This window comes from Polyodon spathula, chromosome 16, assembly GCF_017654505.1.
Source record: "Polyodon spathula isolate WHYD16114869_AA chromosome 16, ASM1765450v1, whole genome shotgun sequence".
In the NCBI taxonomy this organism is placed as follows: domain Eukaryota; kingdom Metazoa; phylum Chordata; class Actinopteri; order Acipenseriformes; family Polyodontidae; genus Polyodon; species Polyodon spathula.
This window is the reverse complement of record NC_054549.1, coordinates 29,742,043-29,760,609: the sequence shown is the minus strand read 5'-3', so window position 1 is coordinate 29,760,609 and position 18,567 is coordinate 29,742,043. Positions and strand designations below refer to the sequence as shown.

Below are 18,567 nucleotides of genomic sequence, written 5' to 3'. Positions count from 1 at the left end.
TTATTGATAGGACTTTGCTATAGTATAATATAGAAGCATGTATTTACCCTAAAATGATCTTGCTGAAGTACATTTAAGGTAGCACTCAGTTCTGTACCACATTCTTGCTCTGACTGAGCTGGTAACAGTCCTGTTTGCAAAACAGATTCACTTTGGTGGCAAGTATACCCCATAGAGTGGTAGTTTTGATTTAATTTCTTTGCTTGGTGCAAATTTTTGCACACATGCAGACAATCATCACAGCCACCATTGCGATGAGGCAACACTAAGGCATTTTTCATGGCTTTGGAAAGCAGTGGAAACTATGGTCTCCAAGAGGTCTCACACTTTAAGGACATCCACTAGCATTGATTCAGTTTCAAGTCAAACTTGCTTGATCACTAATAATCAATAAATTAATTGCTGAGGCTGTACATTTCTTCTAAGGGAAATACTGGAAAGGTGTTCAGTAGCTTCACTAGACAACTCATGTCTGCTTCTCTTCCTGAAAGCTACAAACAGTCTAAAATGTCATCCTTCATTGTGAGCTTTTCGAGAAGAGCTCTGGCAGCTTCCTTGTACAACTTTCTGACCCTACCAATTCTTCCCCCTCATTAAAATACTGCTCTAGTAACACCAATTCTTTGCCATCTTTATCACTGCTTGCATGAATACATATGTGAAAGGCTTGGAACAAATTGCATCGATAGTTCCCAATTATTATAATAATAATAATAATAATAATAATAATAATAATAATAATAATAATAATAATAATAATAATAGTTTATTTGGCAGATGCCTTTTTCCAAGGTTACATGTGTTACAGTGCAAAACAATATTTAAATACATTATAGTTAGTAACCACAAATTATACTACTAAAATACAATATGAAATAAGATGCAACGAGTTAGGGTTACCCATTTCATCTACAGTGACATAACAGTAGTGGAATAGACGAGTCAAATTATTGTTACAAGAAAACTAATAAAAAGTTGTTCTGCTCAAGTAACTTTTTCTGCGTTTTGAAGACACAATATGTCGGTTATTTTCTAGTTTGGACACAGCAACATGTTTTTAAAATATAATTTTCAAAGTCATTCTGGCAAACTGAACAGAACTCATATTACCACTCAGCGCTGCTTGATTTCTTCATTAAATGATTTAAAAAAAAAAAAAAAAAAAAAATTAATTATTTTTTTTGTGTGTGTGTCTTGCCCAGAACATTTGTGTTAACTTTTGTACTGTCTGGAGTCTGAATCTAAACGGGTTGCCATTCTCAATGTCATCGAAGTCTGAGCACTTTATTTCAGAAAAAAAAAAAAAACCTAAAAAAACAAACAAACATAAAAACCAGCAATAACGATTTGTGTTTTTTCCATTTAAAATTGAAGCGTCGAACTTCTGCCTCATCATACGTGCAGAAAAAAGTGTACAGAAACGTGCAGAAAAAAGTATGTACAAAGTGCGATGAGCAGATGCAGAGCAGTGGTCAACTGCATGATCTGGGGTAATCTAGTTTAATTTATGAAAGTGGCATTAATGGAAGCTTTTGTTATTTTTATGCAGGAGATAGCACTGGTCAGTCGGGAGGCAACCGGTGAATACTGCATGTGGCAAAATCCTTGCAAGAACAGTTATTCTCAATCGTGTGGTGCACCGTTTCTGATGTACACAACATGATGCGATAAGGACTATGCCGAGAACACCTAAATCATCTTCATAGACGTTAGTACATTGGCAACTAAGCACATCATTCTTGATTTTAACAAAGTTTTTGCTCTGTGCTGCCCTCTGCTGGGTTTAACATTCAATAATTTTTTCAGAAGCCTACCAAAGGTGGACCTTAAAGATGTATTCTAGTGTTTCATCAGAACTTCTGTTTCAACTAGGTTCTAAATGCTTACTTTAAGTATACCAAAATACTGGCTTGCTAGTTATAACCACGAATATATGAAACATGTTTATATTAAGTACTGTATGAGTAATGCATAAAAAAAAAAAAAAAAAAAAAAAAAAAACATTTGAAAAAAAACTTCGAAATAGTTCAGTTTAATTAAAGCAACACCTGATCTAGTAGTGTTCCCTAAGAATGATGCATCACTGGATAAGTTCTGATCTTCCTGACAAACATCGTTTTCATATATATAATAAATATATATATATATATATATATATATATATATATATATATATATATATATATATATATATATATATATATATATATATTTCAGGGTTCTTAAGCACCCTTCTTTATAACTTAAATACTGGATTTCTGAAAATATGCATCATGATATTTTTAATATACCTTATGGGGTCTTACAACTTTAACAACACAGGAGAAAAAAAAAGCTGACAGATGAAACAACTGCAAGAGTCCAATGAAGAAATCTTTATTACCATCAAATGATATTCTAACAAACATGGCTAGAACAGGGGACACAGAGGGCTTTTAAATAGGAAACATGAGCCACCAGTTCATTGATCAATTCATATTCATTCGAACAAATAAATAAACAAATAAATACATTCAGATAACAAAATATTGCCCAACATGGTGTCTAGGTTATGCAACAGAAAAGTACTGTATTAAAAAGCTGACAAAAACAGACTGTTATAATCAAATATTGTAACCTCCTTTCTATTCTTTGCCTACCCTTTCAAGCATTTTTCAAGAAACACAAAGTTAGACGTCATGAATCTTAATGATGAACCATGCTGTATTGCTTAATGCACAGAACTACACAATTAGCAGCCATTTCAGTTGTGTAAAATATTTATATAAAGGAACATTGAGAAATGACTTAAAATGAATGCCGTGTGAATTAAAGGGATTTAAGAGTAAATTCCCATAATCTTAAATAAAACTAAAAATTGTACAAATCTGTTAGAGAACATCACAACCTACATCCACAGTATGTTGAAATAAAAGTGTAACATAACTGTATAAAGACTTACTCACAGACAAGGCCAGATTAAGACTCAAAGAGAATTTTGGAAATTAGGCACCTGTTCTAACCATTGACCACTTTTACCTGCACCACTACCATTATAGATAGATATGTGGCTGCTTCAGATGTATCACAGTCTATAATGGCCGTCTATTGAGCCACAGGCTTTTATTACAAAGTTTAAGGTAATGTATTACATTGTAAAAAGTAATGCTTTAGGAGTGCTTAATGGCCTATGGAATATATGACAGGTGTATTGTTGATGTAAAACACACCAGTGCTGCTTGGCTGCCTCAGTGGAGACTCAGTGAGTCTGAAGCACTTTTCGACATTGCTTTGGAAATGCAGGATAGACTGCTTTCTGTAACACAAAACAAAAAGACCATCCAGTAGGAGATCCCCTTTTCGAGTAGTTCCTGTTTTTCCTCTTACCCTTTGAGTTAGATGGAGTGACAACAGATCCAGAAAGAACTCTCCACCAGGCCGCTGCCATTCCCTGCCCATGGTTTTAATCTTTTTATTATTATTATTATTATTATTAGTTTCATTGTTTTTTCTCAACCAAAATAAGAATAAAATAAAGAGGCACAGTAGCTTTTTTGTTAAAAATAACAAGATAGGAAGTTTGTGTCTAAGAGCAAAGTTTAAGTATATGTTTTTTAAGTATATATTTGTTGTTGTTGTTTAGAGGAATAAAGAAGCACAGTACCTGCAAGTGAAAGACTGGGCCTACAAACAAGCAGGGCCCTGCCATTGTACAGAAAGGGTCATGAAGGACAGGCTAAACACAAAAGAAAAGTCGTTTGTCCAGAAGAGAAAGGCTGATATCTGATAGAAAAGGATTTGTTGGACTTGGGAGACAGAAACATATACAGTAGGTATTTGAGTTTAGTTTTGTATTTGCACAGAATTATGTGCATATAATATGAAAGTGGGTGAGTACATTTGTGGCTAAGTATGTGTGTATACATGTCTACGTATTAAGCTTTATAATAAATATCCCTTACTAAGATGTACTGCGATGTTCCTACAGTATTTCAATAAATAATTGAAAATGATCAAACCAATAAGATAAATCATAAAATAAGTTGAAATGGTTACATTTGAGTCATCATTATGACTAGATTTTCTGGACACTTCTTAATCTAAATCAGTACCATTACACACTTATATACCATACTTTTCTGCACTTCTACTTGTGATTTTGTATTCAATGCATGTGAACGTTTGCATGTGCATTTTCACATGTGCATGCATTAAAGTTTTATGGACAAATGTACTATATGTTCATTAATATTTAAATATATTTCTAAATTATTTCTGTAACAGACTGCTCACAGTGTCTTTATCTATCTATCTATCTATCTCTCTATCTATCTATCTATCTACAGTGACCCTGTAAATATATCCATCTACATAATCAGTCCATCTATCTCTCTTTGTAATTTAAGCCCAGTTGTTCATTTTATCACGAAAAGCATGGAATTTAGAGGGAATGCAACTATAGATATATATATACTATGTGTGCGATATACTTACATATTTATGTTTATTTACACGGCTGAGGCTTATGCCAAATTTTTATTCATCAGTTGCTTACAAACAATGTGAAATGTATAAGAAATTTCAAAATGCATTCCAGTTTGGCTACTTCTACAGAGTTTTGTTTACAGCAGTAAGTTAAGAGCAGTGTCTCCAATCTGCAGGATGCCTGCGTAAAACTGCAGCCTAGAAATGCAAACACGTTCCCATTGTCAGAGGCAATATGATTGCAATACAAAGGTCTGAACAAAAAACTTCATAATGTCAAACTTGCAAGTAATTCAGTTGACTCCAACTCATTTTCAATGTGGTTTAACCCAAAACATTACAGTGAATAGAATAAAAAATTTAATCTCATAACAGTCTAATACTAAAACGTGAGGCCTCCATTAAAAGAAAACGAAAAGCTGCATTTTAGAAAGTGATATTGGTGGTCAAGAAGGATCTCTCTCCCCTTTGCTCAATCAGTTTATTTAGCAGAGTCTCCGCAGTTTTATTTTGAAGTGCCCATGGTTAGTTTAGTTTGTCAGGCCCCGATGAGTTTAAAACAAAAGGCATTTCAAATAAAAGTTTTAAAATAAAATAAAATAAAAACATCTTCACTGCATCAATAAAAATGTCAATTAAAAAAAAAAAAAAAACATTGAATCAGGGATGTCTGTAGAGCCAATGTGTAAACAGCAGTCCAAGCCTACAAATAAATAACCCTAACCCTAACCAAGCCTGCTCTACACTACACTATATATTATATATTAAGCCGACAGAAAAGTCAAAGAAGAACATGACAGGCAGTTAGAATAGCCTGCAGTGGATTTAGCTGAGTATCTCATTTGTGGTGCAACGGAAATCAAAACCAATCTGAATGACTGAAAGTACAACAAAGATAACGAAAAATAAATGAATCTATTTAGTCCCTCGTAAGACTACATTGAGTGGAAGCAGTAGCAACAGTTTTCACTTAGCTTAGTTTTACAAAGCAGCCTGCAAAAATAGACGGTTATTCTGGAGAAGAAAAAAAGGCTCTTTTAAAAGAATCAAAAAAGAAAAAAAGCACTATCCATTAGGCATCCTTCCAGAGAGATGGGACACTGTCTCCTTAAACTCGATAATAATTCTGCTGCGTGACAGAGTTTAGCGGATTCAGCGTCACCATGACAGCGGCTATATTACAAAGGAGAGTGGGGCTGTGCGGTACTTTAGCCGTTCTGCTCGTCACAGGCTTCCATAGCAGGCTCCAGGGGGATGGGTGTTTCCCCGTTACATCGTGAAGATGCTGCCTCTTCCTCTTCCACCACACCCACTTGGGCGGAGCTGTCAGGCTGGGTGGGGCTGTCCTCCTCTGGGCTGGCTGGTTTGTTCTCTGGCTCGGCGCTCTGGGGCTCTGATGGTGTTGTGGCTTCACTGCTGCCCGGACTGCTCTCTGACTCTATGACTGTGGGGGTATCGCTGGAGGCTGGTGCAGCAGGGTCTGCAGATGCCGCTGGTGCCTCTGGGTCTGCCGGGGCAGCTGGAGCTGCTGTAGCTGCTGGAGCAGTGGCTGCTGACGCACTGTGTTCAGGTGCCCGCAGTCGCTTCATGATTGTGGTCACCCGCACCGCTTTCTGAGGGGCACAGAGGAAAGAGATGAACCGGGTGCTGTGCATCAGCACATTTTAATATTCTGAAATGCTCACCAAATTGTCTGGATTTTCTAATTATACATAGCCATACATATTCATATACATATGCATGGGGTAGTGTGTAAATAAGTGTAATTTATCCAAGCACCCCACCCTGAGGGTCTGCATTAAATTCTCATTTATCACACGCATGCAATATTTGGTATTATCTCTGGTGAGCAATGTTTCCCCGGCTAAGAAACGAGCAAGAGAAGTCAGCAACAATGTGAGGTACGGTTGGAATTCCTTACAGTTTGACAGCTCACACTGGGGTCACACTCTGTTGCTGGTGTTAATGAGCACATGTTTACTGTATCAGCCCACTGAAAAAAACTGCTCACCAGTTTTGTATAACAAAACAATGACTATTTCTGTGAAGTGTTAATCACCTTCCACTTTGCTTTGGCGAAGTTCTTTTCAATCTGTGCGCAGACACCGTCTTTTATGTTTTTGTCTGATGCAGCATTCCCTGAAATCCTGCAGAAACAGTTTTTAGCGGTTCATCAACAATACAAATAATACATTATGCACATATCTCTGGAAAAAAAAAAAAAAAAAAAAAACATTGCGGGAAAGAAAATGGTTGGAATAATGCTAAAACATTGGGAATGGTTTACCACAACCCAAATATATTCCCATGACCATTTCAAAGTTTTTTTTTAATTATTCACAGTAAAGTAAAACAAGGCACTAAATCATGTTGTAGGTAATAATGTGTGAATGCTATGACTAGGGATATCATATTAAGTAAATATGTAATGTACCTTTACTTTAAAACAGTTTAATTTACCACTCATGGTTGATGGCTTCCTGTGTTGTCAGTCTCTGGTCTTGGTCCACATCCATCAACCGGTTCACCAGCCCCTTGGCTGCAAACAATGAAAGATGACACTGTGAACTAGGCAATCATCATTTCACAGTCTGGACTAAAGCAGTTCAGTTAGAAAGGGTCTATTTACACTTATTTATATTAAAGTCCAAGAAAGCATCCTAGTCCATAAACATTTACAGATACAGAATAAGATAATCAATATTGTCATTTATGTTTATCAGTACTGTACGTTTACTATAATGGATATTAACAGAATCTGTGGCTGTGAGTAGTCAACAACAGTTTCAGGAATATTAAATCGTATTTTAGTCATAATAACAGACTTTGAAAAGAATAACTAGATGATGGGGTTAGATTTTTATTTTTTTTACCTGAATCAGAAATATCATCCCAGTATGGGGAATCAAACTCATAGTCTCCTGCCAGGATTTTACGAAACAAGTTCTTGTCGTGATTCTCGTAGTCTTCATCGTCAGTTTCATCATAGAACGGTGGATTACCTGAGAGCCTGGGAACATCAAAACCAGTTAATCTCAATACAGCAACACTAGACTTCCCTCTTCAAGTTTCTTCATAATCTAAATCGCTTGGTCAGTTGGTTTCACAGATCCTGATAAGCAATTAAGATTGGACTAACTTTCCTAAGGTAACATTTGTTAATAACGGTACAGGAATACTTACAGTATGTACATGATGACTCCAATAGCCCAGCAGTCAACTGGCCTTCCATATCTCTGCCTGGCAATCACTTCTGGAGCTGAGGACGAAGACATTATCATCAGGAGTTATCATCATCAAAAAAAAGAATTGTTATTGTTACCTTTGATTCTAGTATTTCCATTCCTAATTTTATTTTCTCATTTTCTGCAGTGATTTAAGTATTTATATTATTGTTTAATATAACAAATACATAATAAAGCAAAGCCCATATTGACAGATTCTGTATCCATTTCCCACCTGCTATCCAGACCTACAGCACATATTTTAAGATACCAATGGGACACCCACTCCCCTCCAAAAAGCCTTCCCTGATGCCTCACTCTCACCCAGGTACTCCGGGGTGCCACAGGGGTCCTTGATGAGCCCATTCGTCAGCTTGGCCAGATGGAAATCACTGATGACAATTTTTGAGTTCTTTAAACGATTGTAGTAGACCAAGTTCTCCAGCTGAGATAAGAGGGAATAAAATACTGAGGTTTTCCTTCTTTAAACTCTTAAAATCTATTTTATTCCCTTCACTATGTGAGAAAGGGTTCCGTTTTTTGTAGGTGCTTCCTATAGAAGGTTATCGGCACAACAAAAACACGCTTGGGCGTTTACATCCGCTTTCTTTAACAGGGTGAGGTTGGAAGCTTGCGTCACTTAGCTAAAACTACTTTTAGGGAATGTAAATAATCTGGACTGTCAAGAATTGAAAAACAGTTCAAAATGATAACACACACACACACTGTGTTACCTTCAGGTTCCTGTGGACAATGTGCAGGGAGTGAAGGTATGCCACAGCCTCCATCACCTGCCGAATGACGTTGCTGGTGTCTCTCTCGGAATAGTAACCCTGGTCCAGGATCCAGTCAAACACCTCCCTGCCTGTGGCACTGTGGAGGGAAAGGCCAAGTTTGTGTAGGGAGACCATACTCTGTACCATCCAGCCCATGTGGGACCACCTTTACTAGTAACATTACAACAATATTTGAGCCTGGTGTGGATACGTGTGTCTAGTCCTACAGTTATTATTAAAACAGACATTGCCTCATGGTCATAATTTGTCAACACAAGGGGCACTTACAGTTCGAGAAATATGAAATACTCTTTTCTGGTTTCAAAGACGTCCACCAGCTGAAGTATGTTGGGATGCTTCACCCTGCCGGAGAAACAGAGAGAGATGGAAAGGTTAGAAAGAGAGACAGTAGCTTACAAACTGGAAATCAATTCACTAAAACCAAGGAAAGGTTGCACTCTCTCAGCCATAATATATTTTGTACATACATCTAGAAAACTGCTTAGTCCATTCTTTTGCACAATTTATTGATAATAGTCTGGGGCCATACTGTGGTATCTGTCTGTTTGTAATGAGGGCTGTAAGTCACGGGGATGTAATTTTAATGTCACTGATAGCTCACATTTAGTTTTTACAGTCATAGAGGCTTATGACACTGACACACTTGCTTTACTCTTCAGTTTTTAAGCTTGATGATGTATCATCTTACCGTATAAGGCTAAAAACAAGGTGGAGGAAACTCACATCTTCAGGATGACGATCTCGTTTTTGGCAGCTTTTCGGACTTTCCTCCCATCCTTCTTCAGGAACTTCTTGCAGGTGCTCATTTTCAAGGTCGCTTTGTCTTTGGCCCGGAAGATTTCGCAAAACTCCTCCCTGTGGTGAGGAAATCAAGGGGATCGATTGATGCTTCCCGTCAAAGGAACCTTCTTTAAACCAGATATGTTCAGGATTGCAGTGTTTGAGTTGTTCTGTGCTCTCTCTTTGTAACGCATCATTGCTTTGTGTGGACTGTGAGATTACTATGCGGGTTCTTGCAGTTGTATGTGTAAGCAAGTGTTTTATATCTCATACTCCCAGAGCAATTCATATTTGATAGTATCCTGTTATGTTGCTATTCCAAATCTAAATTATTTTCCATAAATCAAATAATGTAAGGAGAAAATCCTATTACATTATCTAGTGCACTTGCAGACAGTTCAATGGGCAAATCAAATGAAAACATTACAGCGTGTCAGTTGGTATCTTTGCTGTAAACGCTCAAATTTAAGCAGAAAATAAAATCTTTTCAAAAAAGACAAATGGATTATTTTTGAGTAGAACAGAAAACATGGTTCTGCATGGCTAACACACAAATAATCTGTGCTTGAGAACACATATAACCAATGTCATCACTCATTGTTCTTGTGTAACCTACTTAGAATCTCTATGAAACAGGCATCACAAGCGAAGCAGAATAACATAACAATTACCAGTACTGTATGTTGAAGGAATAACTACATTTTGATGAGATGTGACACCGAGGGCGTGACATCATGAAGTAAAAATAAATTAATAAATCAATGAAATACAGGGTACATGTGAAGTACAGAGATTCATACTCACGTTTTAATGATCTGTCCCAAGTCATACTTTTCGGTCACCTCAGAAGGATTGTTATAATCCTTCTTCTCCCCCAGTGTTAGACAGCCAAACGGCATGGCCTTCTCCTGCCCTGCAGCACAAGACACAGCCAGCGGGTCAGCATGAGAACACAAGAGGACTGCATGAATAGCAGAAGAAATAGATTTTTTACTTCACCTGTATTTGCTAATGCTTCAGATACTATAATGTGCAATAGAAAAAAATATTTCTGTAGAGCTTGTTCATATGATCTACATGTGTTGTTGATGCGATTTACAACTCATATCTAGACAAACCAAAACCAAGTCATGATACAGTTCAAGACCTTTAGAGTGGGTGGATCAACATCAGCCAACAACAGTTCCTGTAAACTGGAAATTAAACAGGACTTTCTACATTTTATATATATAAGTGGACAGAAGGTTGACCTCATGCCATTGCATAAGTAATGGGACTCACATGTCTAACAGCAATATATAGTACTGGACATCATTTATGTGTGATACAGCAATTGTCTGTCACCAGAGAACACCACAAAGCCTGTGAGACCTTCCAAATCGGTTGAACTGGGCAATTCATAACTGAGTAATATTTAAGATTGTCTGCGCAGGTAAATTGACAAAATCATTACAACAAAATCTCCCCAGTTAATATCATTCACAAAATGTGTTTTGCAGTCGGTAACAGCAGAGCAAGAGCAGGGTGACGGAATGCTGCCGTCATTCCAGCCGGAAGCTGCCCTGGAGACAGTCGCTAAATTCCATTTTTAGTGCTGAAACCTTTCAAGTTTTCAGGTACTTTTGTGCAGGATAATTGTATGACTGTCACAAGACACTACAGAGTAGAGATAATAGGGAGCTTATATTGAACAGTACTGTATCCCATGGTTAACAAATGGGTTGGATGATTTTCCTTCAAATATCGAGAGTCAGGTCATTTTTAGAGAACATGAAAAAGTGTAAAAATGCCAAGTAGTGCAAATCTCCTCTTGTTAAAGAAATGTCAAAAGTGGTCACCATGCACATCTTAGAATGTAAAAGCAAGCAGGTAAAGCATGTTGTAATATCCAATAAGTGTGAATGGCTACTGGTGTAAAACGGGTCTATGTTGGTTGTGCAGGTTTTCAGCTGGTAAAGGCATTTCAAATGGAAGTTTTGTTTTAATAGGACTTACATGAACGAAAGACACTTCATTTGAAACATATATTTGACTTTTGATTTTGGGCTGAAACAGTAAGTGAAAGTGAATAAGAAGAATGTTCCTGTGATTATCTGGATCACCAAACCAAACAAAGACTTAAAGATTGGATAGTGAAGTGTGTTGTATGGAGGTGTGTATATTAACAAAAGAAAAGAACAGTTGATGGATCAGAAAAATGGATCATATAATAACAACAATAATAATGCTATCTTTGGTGATATGAAAGCTTCATTGTTGTGGGTATATGGTGTCACCAGAAACCCTCATTAAAGCTACAGCTTTATGTACAGCCCTGTCCTTATGCTAATAATACAGTTATGTTGTGTAGATCATACACATAGCTGCTGTAAGAGTCTAGCCTGAAGCTGGAACATGAGAGCAATGCATTATGAATGCTTGAAAAGATCTGTGTTTGCACACAACAAGACCCTGAGAGCCCTCGGTCTTAAATATGTATCATATGTACCTGCAGTGCAGCAACAAACCTTTTTACTTCATGGCAATAAACGAATAAAGTACACATTATATTATACAGCTATTTTACTAAAATGTTTCAGGCTGTACTTGCATGAATCATGGATTTCTTTTCTATCATGCAGACCTCTGTGTTATACGATGCTTTACCGTACTTCACTGTGGTTCTGTTTGTTTTTGCAATTCTTTCACTGCAGCTACACTGCTTTAATATTCCTTTACCTTGCTATCATATAACATCCTATTAAGATGACTGTTGGGTGTTTTTAAGTGTAATTTAATTTGAACAGCGGCACATTTTCTGAAAGGAACAAAAAAAAAAAAAAACACGTTAGATGTTTAAAACAAGCAACTTGATTACAGAACAGGTGCACAATCATTCTGGGAAATTCCTTGCTACTTTTATACCGTTAAAATAGTTTTATCATCAGAAACTTGCTCTAATCAAGCATCTATAAGAGAGTTAATAAATATACCCTGGTGGGGAGAGACAATATAGTATGAAATGACTGTGCTGTCAGTAAGCAGTCAAAAAAATCCAGCAAGGGATTACAAAACTCTCGCCTCACCTTTTGTTCTCCCAATAATCTGATTTATATACCATCCCTTTAAGAAGAGCTGCTGAAGAAAATCTGGGTCAGCTCCTTTTTTATTTCTTTTTGCAAATTGTTCAAAGCCTCACACTCGCACACTCATCTCCAGGGAGACACATAACATTTCCTGAGTCTCCCATTACACTGTGGCTGTCAGATTTATTGTTTAATAAAAAATATTTATGATTTTAATAAACAAGAATGATGATCGCTGATTACCCCAATCATAATAATTACATCTATAAATCCTGCTTCAGGCAAATAGGTACAGAGTAAAATGATCTTTATCTGTCTGCATCCATGATCAATGTAGAATATTGTATGAAAACAAGTGAAAAAAAAAATTTAAGTAAAAAAAATCGCAGTTCCAGCAGCATTTCCAAAATTGAACTGCAGGAGAGTTTTGTCACCAAATGTTAACACTGAAGGCAAATGAAGGGACACAAATAAATGCCTATGCAGTAACTAACAAAAGAAAGCTTTGCGATTTGAAACTGCTTCTCCCCTTATGTACTAAAAATATTCCAATAGCTAGGGATTACATAGCAATTAGCCCAGGCTACAGATATATGAGATGCCTGGCTATAATTCTACTGTAACTCATCTCTCCCATTACAGAAATGATTCATTTTCAGTTTTATTCTTTTGGGGAAATGTATCTGGTACTGCTGATGGAAATAAATATAAATGGAATGTCAAGCTTTAAAAAAAAAAGAAACAGAAGGAAAAGGTAAACAAATCTACTGATATGAAATGTTTAAATGTACCATAAAAAAGCTATTGTTTACCGGTTTCTAGCACAATAAAACCCTAGGATTGGGCATTATCTTGGTAGTTGGCCTTGTCTGTACGGTAGAGCCCTCTCCTCTTAGCTTCATGACACGTTCAACAAGCAGATCGCATTCCCACTAATCAGGGCTCTATTGCGTAAGTAAGGACGTATCTAATAAGGCCGAAAGGTTTTATAAACCTGCACGGTTACATGCAGAGTCCGTTATCATTTTTGTAAACTTCTGTTACAGATATACTGTTAATTTTTTGTAACTGAACCATTAGGTATGCAAGTGCTTGAAGCAGACAGGCTGTTTTTATATATTTTCTTCTTTGGACGTGTGGGTGTTCGCTTTGATCAAACGTTTCTGACTTTTACAGCTTGTGATTGATTGGATTGATTTGAACATCTGTATATGGCTTCTTAGGGAAATGGAATGCACACAATTGCAAATAATAAAGTGCTCCCCTCAAAGCACTCAAAACAACCACCCACAGGCTATCGTTTGCGAACACACATCCCTGTGATTTCTGGGTCAGGCAAACTCCCTTTTAGATGAATATTCTTTACAGTACAATGCTGATACCAATCTTATTAACAATTGAAATCATGATAGCATCCTTGGCGGTCTGTGAGGTCACCCATATAAAAGTTGTGTGATTAGTTTATAGTGTCCCATGCTTTTCCCATGTGCATATTTTGCGTTCATCAAGTCTTACTATACTTAAGTGTATTTTACCGTGCCTGACTTAACTTTACCATGCTATCAATAAACTCTACCACGGTATACTGCTACAATCCAGACCAGGGTTTAGAAACAGTTCCTGGTAAGAAGCACATGAACCTCTCCAAACAGAAAAGGGTTTAGCTAATGGGAAAAGTGACTAATAGACATTATTTATCCCTTACCTTCCATGACATAGCTGTCATATCGAAAAATATTGGGAAGCAATATATCCATCATCCATAACTATCATTGAACACTCAACTGTGCCAAATTTAGAAAATACTAAAAAACTTAATGCAACTAATAACAGTCGTTTCAATTATTGAAGACATTGATGAAGACACAAAACGTTTGTCATTGCATTTATTAAATTTCTTTAAGTATTTCTAAAATTAAGCATTGCCTTGCTTAATGGTATACCCAAATTGTACATATAACAGACATCCACTAAGCCCTTCATAGTGTATTGACTGGGAGGTTTAGAGGTGCGCTGGTACATTATAAAACCGCATGTGAGCTTGGTTTTGACATTACAGAAAGACATCAGCAGATGAGAAGTGGGACTGATGTTATTCATTTTCACTTTTCATTAACAGTTCAATGTTCATACTTGCTTAATGTGTTGCAAAGATCCCGATGCTAATTTGTCATGCCCATTATTTAATGTTTAACTACTCATTAAGCTTGATGTGCTAAACCTAATTAATATAATTGGGAATGCAATTAAACAAATGTTGAGTCCAATAATCCTTAATTACATTTGGGAGGGAAATAAACCTTTTTTTTTTTTTTTTTGTTGTTCAGATGCATACATTACAATTCAAAATCCTAAAAGTATATATTTTTAATTTTAAATAAATAAATAAATAAATAAATAGGCATTTGTATGTCTTTAGTGCCACCAAGTGGAAACTTTCAGCTACTGCAGGATAGTAAATACACATCTGTCAGCTGCAATCTGCTAGAAACTCTTTGAATATTTTTCTGTGACAAAGGCACTTTAGTCAGCTTATATGAATCTCAAGGGTTCTGTTTATATAACTGCTTTTTATCAAAATAGAACTAAAATATGCAAAGACTGCAGTAGATATGATATGCAAACAAAGCCTTTCCTCTGCAGCTGTTTGGCAAATAGGTTTGCTGCAAAGAGAGGATAATGGACCCCTGTTGCACACAGTAGATACACTTTTGGGCACTTACATTTCCTATTCTCTATGTTACTGAACCGCAGATAAACCAGTACATTATAGTCATAGTGTGCCTTTTACTATTTCTTTGTCTGCATTTAACGTTCTGCAAGAACATTTCTGGGGACTCTTCAGCATGTTAAGAAGTCATTAATCATAATGTAGACAGGATGTAAAAACAACCAATGACATTTGCAATTAAAGTAAAAACAAATGACTAGATAGGGTGTCATCCCACCCATGTAGCAAGGGGGTCTAGTCATGCAAAAGTAATTTTAAATATAAAGTCTCATACGAGGGATACACACGGGAAGGTATTCTAGGCTTTCAGTACCTGATGAACTAAAGTATCTCGTCCACAGCGAGATGAGAAAGCAGTAGCTCACCCACCTTTGGCCAGAACACAAATTCAGAGAGCAGTCTATGAATAGGTGTTCAATCGTTCTGTACTAAGGCTGCAGTTATTAGTAGAATGGTATCACAGTGGTAATATATATTTATAATTTGACAAATGTGCACAAAAATATAGATCCAATATGCAAACCTGTTTTGCCAATTCTGATTAAGTGCCCATTGTGCCTACTATCCACAATGACCCACATTTGTCTGTCAAGCAAAATTTAACACATATACACTGCTGTGCAAAAGTCTTAGACACATTCAGGAGTTAAAATAGACATCGATGTTATGAGAATCAACAATTTACTCAAAGCCTCCACTGGTGTTTTCAACTATTATAACAACTTTGACTGTTATTAATACAGCTAGTTTGGGTGAGAATAAATCAAGCTTGTCATTTAGCAATCTTTAATTCACATTGATCAGAATCATCAAAAACTTGTGATTACAAGAACTCAAAGTAAACTATACATGAGCAGCTAATATCAAGTGTTATAGTAGCTAATCCATCACATTTACCTTGTGGTTCTAATGGGGGAGGGGTTTGGGCATGAGAAGCATCCAAAAAAAATTAAATAATAAGTTTTTAATTTTTTTTTAATCTAAAATACATACGTGACATGACACAAGTTGATTCTATGGTAGTATAACCCCCCCCCCAAAGACTTTTGCACAGCATTGAATATATACACACAAATAAATACATACATTAATAAATAAAGGGGAACACACAGAACCTAGAAACATTAATGAGTCAGAATGGTGTTACCATTACAGGGCTAACATTCTCTGGTGTTTTTAAGTACACTTGTCCCTTGAAAGCAAGGTCTGCTGGATGCACCTGGCAGAGGAATGAACCCAAAGCCTGATCATGTAAAGGAGCCTGCAGTAATGGGAACTGCTAGGGTGTTTAGTGGGAACAGTTAGACTGACAATGAAACAAATAAGTCAGACATTGCCACCAGAGTAGTGAATTTCATTACTTTTCTTCTGCACATCCAAGTACAGCGCCTGAGGGTTTCACTTCAAACTGTCACAGTCTGAGTTCCTTATGGAACCTGATTTGTCAGCCTGCACGGGCTGTATTTATACTGCTGATGAAAATAGAAATGTGTAAATTGAAGAGTTTTCTTTGCGATTACATAAACAAGTTACTTGATTGTAAAATGCTTGAACCGGTATGTCAGTAAGATACATCCACCGCCGTGGCTATTAATACTTGCTGCATGAGTCAGTGTTAATCTCTGTCAGCACCAATACTGTCTTGTGGTGTTTACTACTAATTAAGTTGTCTTCAAAGCTGTCACTCCTCTGTGATTTTTATGATGAACTCTTCTCAACAGATTTCAGAAGGAATAATCTAAGAGTTTAAATCTATTGAATCCTGTGGTCTTTCAATGCTTCCCTATTTGTGGTCTTGCACTCTGGAGTGATGAGGGTTGACCCAAGCCGGCAGACGGTAGCCAACGCACCAGCTCTCTCCAGAAGAAACTGAATCCCTGCCAGACGCCCAGCGTCGTTCGTGTCTAATCATCACAGAGCCTTCAAAACAAACCTCTCCCGCTCTCAGCCTGCACTGTGCCAAGGGAAACAGAGCAAGAACAAAATAACGAGCAGAAAAAGAAAAAAATAGGTATCAAAATCAATTATTTTTGACTGGCAGTGCCAGCTGCCAGTTTATCTGAACTCCAGTTTATTGAACCTTTGAATCTCATCCAAAACAGTTCTCTTGCAGCCACAGTCGTCTTCTGTCTGTCCGCTAATGCCATATAACTGTCTCCCTGCCATCTTTCCATCTTCATCTCTATTTCTATATGCCAGTATTGCTGCTGGCTCACAGTGTTTGCACTCATTTTAATAATATCATTCTTCTATTACAATATACTCCTTATGTATTTTTTCAGCTAATGAAGAAGAGTTTTGAGTTACACAATAAAGTTATGTTAATTGGAATCGCATTCAAAAAATAAAAAAATAAAAAATCCAAGAAAACACAAGTCATGTTTAGTTAAAAAAAAAAAATAAAAAAAATAATAATTATGAAATTACAACTACAATAAATAAACTACAATAAATTGAAAGGAAGGTTTCATTGAACGGTTTATACTTTGGAAAATTAAGAAATAAATCATTATGCCCTTCTATGGCACTTATATAGCCTACAGTGTGAGTTTGAGCATTTCATTTTTGATAGCGTATTTTTTAAAATCCAAATAAAAATTCTTCCTTTTCATGTTAAACATGTTCCCAAAGGATCACCTCAGTGGAGCTCATTGCTTCCACAATATTAGGCAGGCACATAATACAAGAAGGTTTTGTTGGAAAACCCTTAATATTACTGGATTATCTTCACATGAATAAAAACAAATAATGTCTTTGTAGGTTATTTATTTTAAATCCAAATTCTTTTGGATTTAAAAATTAGAAACCCTTGCAGTAATGCTCTATATGCTTTGTTGTTCATTGCACACAGGTCAGCACAAATTGATCCAGTGATGTTTAATCATTCAGTTTGTGGTGGACATGTCTATACCTAAGTCTAAATCTAGTATATAGCTCAGTCTATTCTCCAGAACTGCCCTTAAAGTCAAGGTCTATACAGCAGTAATTTTCTAAATGAAAGCACCTGCCTAGAAAACAACAATTATCAGCCCTATCAGAGCTGTTCTTTTGCCCATCCTGTCTGAAAACATTTGAAAAAGTGGTAATAACATTTACAAATACCTGAAACTTGGACCAAAGTAAAAACATCTCATGTATGAGAAAACCTGCAATGAGGATAAAATACGTAAGTAGGGCATAGGAAATAATAAATTAACAATGAGATGATTAATAATTTAGGGAGCCTGGTTATTGTTTTGCATGAAAAAGCAAAACTCATGTGGCCAAACAGCTTGATTTCTCTACGTCATGTTTGCCTCATTTGAAACATGTGAAGAGGAAAAAAAATTGTATTGACAGAGCTAGAGGGGACTTTGAATCAGAGAGGTAAAGAGAAAAAGAGATGAGCACAATATTAACTCTGACATCTGTGCAGCTCTGCTGCTTAGGGATATATTTATGTGTATTAGAGTGGGGATAGGCTCTTCTGAGTTGTGACTATTTAACTGCACTGCAGTACGCTGTGC

General features: G+C 36.5%; 1 protein-coding gene across 3 annotated transcripts in view; it reads right to left on the bottom strand.

Annotated features, from left to right (window-relative positions):
* Positions 1 to 2,360: 2,360 nt before the first annotated feature.
* LOC121328422 (caM kinase-like vesicle-associated protein) overlaps positions 2,361 to 18,567 on the bottom strand; it is a 36,181-nt gene continuing 19,974 nt past the window's right edge. For all 3 annotated transcript variants that reach the window (XM_041273071.1, XM_041273070.1, XM_041273069.1), the window contains 10 exons: positions 10,070 to 10,178; positions 9,209 to 9,340; positions 8,753 to 8,827; positions 8,423 to 8,561; positions 8,013 to 8,133; positions 7,648 to 7,723; positions 7,338 to 7,474; positions 6,925 to 7,003; positions 6,524 to 6,611; positions 2,361 to 6,077 (listed from right to left, as the gene is read on the bottom strand). In XM_041273071.1, the coding sequence (XP_041129005.1) occupies positions 5,673 to 6,077; positions 6,524 to 6,611; positions 6,925 to 7,003; positions 7,338 to 7,474; positions 7,648 to 7,723; positions 8,013 to 8,133; positions 8,423 to 8,561; positions 8,753 to 8,827; positions 9,209 to 9,340; positions 10,070 to 10,164 (1,347 nt within the window). In that variant the 5' untranslated portion in view covers positions 10,165 to 10,178 and the 3' untranslated portion in view covers positions 2,361 to 5,672. The remainder of the gene's footprint in view (positions 6,078 to 6,523; positions 6,612 to 6,924; positions 7,004 to 7,337; positions 7,475 to 7,647; positions 7,724 to 8,012; positions 8,134 to 8,422; positions 8,562 to 8,752; positions 8,828 to 9,208; positions 9,341 to 10,069; positions 10,179 to 18,567) is intronic.